General features: G+C 39.7%; 2 protein-coding genes across 6 annotated transcripts in view; one reads left to right on the top strand and one right to left on the bottom strand.

Moving 5' to 3' along the window:
- The first annotated feature begins 1250 nt into the window (after positions 1-1250).
- On the top strand, positions 1251-1580 carry LOC108248922 (histone H3-like). Its single transcript, XM_017437981.3, has one exon. It carries the CDS (start codon positions 1251-1253, stop codon positions 1578-1580), a length of 330 nt encoding a protein of 109 aa, XP_017293470.1.
- klhdc8a (kelch domain containing 8A) overlaps positions 1415-5591 on the bottom strand; it is a 162633-nt gene continuing 158456 nt past the window's right edge. For all 5 annotated transcript variants that reach the window (XM_037975458.1, XM_037975460.1, XM_037975461.1 and 2 more), the window contains one exon: positions 1415-2466. In XM_037975458.1, the coding sequence (XP_037831386.1) occupies positions 2413-2466 (54 nt within the window). In that variant the 3' untranslated portion in view covers positions 1415-2412. The remainder of the gene's footprint in view (positions 2467-5591) is intronic.

Here is a 5591-nt window from a genome sequence, read left to right as displayed (position 1 = left end):
ACATTGCAGAGTGATACATGTAGCCCCTCATACGATGGCTGCCAAAAATCTTGCCTAGAGCTGTCATTAGTCATTCCAACACTTCTCTCTTTCAGTGTTTTAGACCTAAATTGAATGTAATCATTATGTTTTGTAAATTTGGTATCACCTTTCTCTATTTCAGTGGATCTATTGTACAGCACTTTGGCTACCCCTGTGGTTCTTAAAATGTGCTATATAAATAAAGTTGATTGATTGATTGACTGTTCACATCTATGTTACACATTCACATAATCGTGCAAGATTATATAGTGCTTGCCTGCAAATCCTGCAGGATTTAGACCCTGTTACTAAAACTGTATTGAGGTCTTTCCAAAAGGACAGTATGCGACAATATGTTTGTCTGCTCTCACCACTTCACCACAAGTAAAGCCAATAAGGCTAAGTTTTGCCAGGTAACAGTTCTATTGTGTTTTAGAACCAGTTCTTACAGTTTTACCATATCAAGAAGTCAACTGCCAAAAATGTTTATAAATTTAGATAATTTTATATTGCCTGGTGCTTCAGTCAAGTAATATTAGATGTTGTATTTCTGGTCCTTCAATGTGTTTTTTTCCCCCATGTTGTCATGGTCAGCCTGTATTGTTCTGAAAAGCTGTTTTTTTCATTGTTCAGTGTCAACCTGACTCGGTTCTGCATGGTCTTGGTGGTTTTCCATATAACAGAGGGCTGCCCCAATGTGGGTTTGTTGTCATTGTGAGGCAAAGGGTAAATAAGTGAAATAAATTCACAAAACAATTACCATTCTCTTTCCAAAACATGTCATGGCCGAGTTGATGCCACCTTCTCGCCGCCAGTCAGAGCCCGTAAATAGAGTCCATTTGGTCTAGCTTCCTCCGAATTCTGTCATCAGCCAACAAGCATGGAAATGTTTACACCTCCTCATAGTACAATGGTGTTGCCATTTTAATGGATAGATTGTATATTTTTTTAAAGATTAAAGAAAAATAAAAGTTGCAGTTGCAAGGTTTTAAAGTAGTGGGTTTCATGTTAGAGTAGCTCTGTTCCATTCATTCTGAGATATTGCTTTTGAAACTTTATTTCTTTTTTTTTCTGGCTGTAAATCACTTTTTCGGATGATTACTTCCTCTGGTATCGGAAGCTGTGCAGCTGGAAGGATTTTTACTGAAACCTTTTTACTTTTGTACATTTTGTTATGATGCATAACCATGACAACAAGTGTTAAATGTGAAGAACCCTGAAGTCCAGTCATGACAAGAACCAAGCAGAGTGCCCATATATCCACCGGAGGTAAAGCTCCCAGGAAGCAGCTCGCCACCAAAGCCACCAGGAAGAGCGCCCCGACCACTGGCGGAGTGAAGAAGTCTCATCTCTACAGGCCCCGGACCATGGCTCTCAGGGAGATCCACCGATACAGGAAGTCCACCGAGCTACTCATCCAGAAACTGCCCTTCCAGCACCTGGTCCAGGAGATTGCCCAGGATTTCGAGACCGACCTGCACCCCCAGAGCTTGGCTGTCATGGCTCCACAGGAGGTTTACCTGGTGGGGCTCTTTGAGGACACCATGACCAAGGACTAATCAGGACAGACCACTACAAGAGATCCTTCCTGCCCACAGCCATCAGCATCTGTAACAACTCTTTAACAAAACCAGGATTATGAGCTACAACAACATTTGATTTCTTTTTGGGATTAATAAAGTATTTTTGAATTGAATTGAACTGAATTAAGGAGACGCTTTCATGTTTGACGTTGCTCTCTGGCCAATCAATGGCCTGCAATCTGCTGACATCAAATCTTCAGCTCGACTCGGCTTGCCTGGAACCTTGGCTGAGTAGGTTCCAAGAACTGAGCTAAAAGAGGGTGGGACCACTGAGTTGAATTCTGAACTCACGCTGGGTCAGCTTGAACAGGGCCAAGTCGGGCCAATAGGAAAGGACCTTAAGTTAGTTCCTCAAAATGGCTGCCACTTAGCTTAATTAGGGGATAAAACCCTCCTTTTTCCCTATAGTTTAAAGCATGGATCATACTACAAAAATACATGCGGACAGAAATACAAACAGGTAGTGCAAATATAACGAACTAAAACAAGTCTCCCATATATTGTGTCTACAATACTGCACAATAGCTACAAAACTGTTCCTTCTCCAAGTATGCTCTTCAATGCAGAAGACTGACATTAAATGATCAGCTCAGTACTAAGGCAGAACTAGCTGTGCTAATGTGTGGGTCAAATAGGCCCAGCAGGGGGCAGTGTTTAATGTTACATTGCATGCAATAGGTTGAGTCTCATCCTTTTTTAAAGTGTTTTTTTACATAACTTCTCTACAGTCTAATTCAGCCAGGTCATCTGGACAGGAGGAAGTGGAATCAGTGATCTGCAGCAATCATCCGGTTTCTGTCACTACAGGCTACAGATACTCTTCTTCTTTGATGTAGAGGATCTCATGGGCTGAGCTGGGAACCTAATGGGGGCAGACAGAAAGAGTGGCAGTCAGAAGCTCAATATATTTCCCCACAGACACTAGAGTCAATACTGGCTTTAAATAAATAAGAACATACACACACACGCGCGCGCGCGCACACACACACACACACACAGTCACTAGTAACAGTTTAATCTGTATCACCTGCCACCAAAAGTGAAAGGGTGATAATGTTTTTGCCCATGTCTGTTTCCATTTCTTTGTCAGTTACCTAGCAAAATATTTCATATATCACTGAAGATTTTAATTAGAATTCTCAGAAAAAAACCACTGGCTGTACATGTGATTAATTTTTGGAGTCAACCCGGCTCAAGATGGCAACCACAGATAACAAAAAAGCTATGTTGATATAATCAGTCAGTTTTACAGATATTGAACTAAAATTTGGTGTTAGTAGTTGAGAGCAGTGGTGGACGAAGTACTCAACTATAGTACTTGAGTAAAAGTATTGATACTCATGGTCAAATCTTACTCAACTACAAGTAAAAGTTGCTCTGTCAAAAATGTACTCAAGTTAAAGTACTGAAGTACTCACTTTTAAAAATACTTAAGTATTCAAAAGTACATGCATTTAAAAGCACTTAAGTATTCAAAAATACAAATTAAATTTTCTAATATCAGTATGTTGATGTATAATTTTCAGAGTAATTTTGCAGAACCTTGTAACTTTCAGAAACCACCTGATGTATCAACGCGTCGAAACACTCTGCTACAACTTCTACACCACCTGTAAAGAACTTAAGCATAAAAATGCCACAAAAAATAAGGATTTTTTTTTGTCTAAAAACACACCAAACCAGAGAGTCTTGATTCTCCTCACACTTTCACTATGGAATAGAGGTTTAAGGTTGAATCTATTACCACGAAGTAACCACTAGCTTCCTAGATATGTAGTGGAGTCGAAAGTACAATATTTGATTTTGAAATGTAGTGGAGTGAAAGTTATAAGTCCCCTTCCAAAAAATTACTCAAGTAAAGTAAAGATTCTCAAAAAATGTACTTAAGTACAATAAACAAGTAAATGTACTCCGTTACTGTCCACCACTGGTTGAGATTCATCCCCAACCCACATTCTGAGTGCTGAATGCACAAGATTTGTTTTTAAAACTTTGTCATTAAATTTTAGTTATACATTTTTAACACAATTCTATGAAAAGGGTTGTTTATACACAATGTTCAGATCAGGGCAGGGTTCAAACTATAGTATTTAAATCTGAGGGCATTTGAACTTTCTTTCAATTAATTGTCAATCACATCGACCAGTGCTTCAGTTGGCTGAGGTTCCTTCCAGTACCATCCATTGTTTTAATACAATGTATGTCAAGGTTTGTAGGAGGCAGGAACCCAGAATGCAGGAATACACGCGATTCTGAAAAACAACTAAATTATCATAAAGAGACAAAAAACAAAACACTGATGAGTCAGCAAGAACAACAAGAAAACTAAATACAGATGATCATGTGGAGACATAAGGAGCTTCACCTGATTGTGGCGTGAAACCAACAATGCATTACTAAAGAGATTGGAAGAGACTGAAAGGCTGGGGCTGATGGGGAAAGGAGCTGCAGTTGTGGCTAATGGAAACCAGGGACAGGTGAGGATCAGATGTCTCAAACTAAATATTCTGAGTCAGGCTTCTAGACTATTGTAACTCTTTATTATTTGGGTATTCAAAAAAAACTCTAAAGTCTTCAGCTGACCCAAAATGCTGCTGCCAGAATTCTGATGAGAGAAAGAGAGATCATATTCCTCCAGTTTTAGCTACTCTCCACTGGCTCCCAGTCAAATTCAGAAAATAACAGAGCACTTCAGTGGTTAGCATAATCACCCTCTAATAAGAGAGTTGGAGGTTTAATTCCTGGCAGCAGTCACATGTCGAAGTGTCCCTGAGCAAGACACTGAACCCCTCATTGCCTCCGATTTGTGCCCCATTGGTGTATGAATGGAGTTTAAAGTGCTGAATAGCTCTATATAGTGATTTATTCAGATTAGCTTAGTAGAGTTTTGTGTGAATGGGTAAATGAGGGCAGATTGTGTTGTAAAGTGGTCTGAGTAGTCTGGTTGGCTAGAAAGGCGATATATAGGTAGAGTCCATTTACCATTCCAGTTTCTGATTGTGAGGTTGACACCCTGTCTACTTTTAAGACTAGATTTTTGATAAATCCTATAATTAGAGTTGGCTTGGGTTTCCTGACCTATCCCTTAGCTCCCATAGGCTTAGACTGCTGGATGATAAACCCACTGTTTCCCCCTATTTTCGTTCCATAGAAACTACACCTGAAGCAATCCTGTGTATTTGTGTCACTTTCCTGTCCCATCATACCCCAGCTGATGAAGGCATCGTAAGCCTAGTTCTGCTGAAGGTTTCTTCCCGTTAAAAGGGAGTTGCTCTTTTCCACTGTCACTGTTTTAGATTTCATGAACACACTTTTGAACTGAACACAACTTTTCAATATTTAAATTTAACTTTGCCATGGCACTCTCATGTTGCCACTCACAACATGTGGTATCTGTTTTTTGCCAGCGGGAAGACTGACAAAAAGACTAAATACAAACACGAAAACCTTTTGAAAATAGAATCATTCTCCTTATGATGACTTCAAAACACAGTTCAGTGAGTTCTATAGATGGCATCTTGAAAGTGGCAGCTTTCAAACTTTTTTTGCTCTATTTATATATCTTTAGTGTGCTTGTGACACTCCTTGAGTACTCTTCTTTCTTTGTATTTTTTTATATATATCCCATCAGAATGGCTTTCATATGTTTTACATTTCATATATGTTAGTGGCTCTCCTGAATATTTTTTTTCAATTTTTGCGCTCAGGAGTTGCAACCCACAGAGCGGTCCCATGTTTACATATGCATGAGACCACCTGCTAGCACTCACCAAAGCATTTCCATCGCTGCCCAGAGTGAGGTTCACTATCTTGGAGATCAGAAGGAAGAACCATGGATGAAAAGCTCAAGTAAGAAGAAGAAGATTCAAGCTTTCAGTTCTGAGTGTAATCATGGGGAACATAAGGGTGAGGGAGTTTCATGAGAACAACATTTTGTGCTTCACAGAGGCATGGCTGAACACAGAGCACAGTACCCCCCCCCCCCCC

Source organism: Kryptolebias marmoratus, linkage group LG4 (genome assembly GCF_001649575.2).
Source record: "Kryptolebias marmoratus isolate JLee-2015 linkage group LG4, ASM164957v2, whole genome shotgun sequence".
Classification (NCBI taxonomy): Eukaryota; Metazoa; Chordata; class Actinopteri; order Cyprinodontiformes; family Rivulidae; genus Kryptolebias; species Kryptolebias marmoratus.
Note: the sequence above shows the minus strand (reverse complement) of the source record. Positions and strands in the feature narration are given on the sequence as shown.

Coding starts and splice junctions, on each gene's coding strand:
- LOC108248922 (XM_017437981.3), top strand. CDS start 1,251: ATGACAAGAACCAAGCAGAGTGCCCATATATCCACCGGAGGTAAAGCT.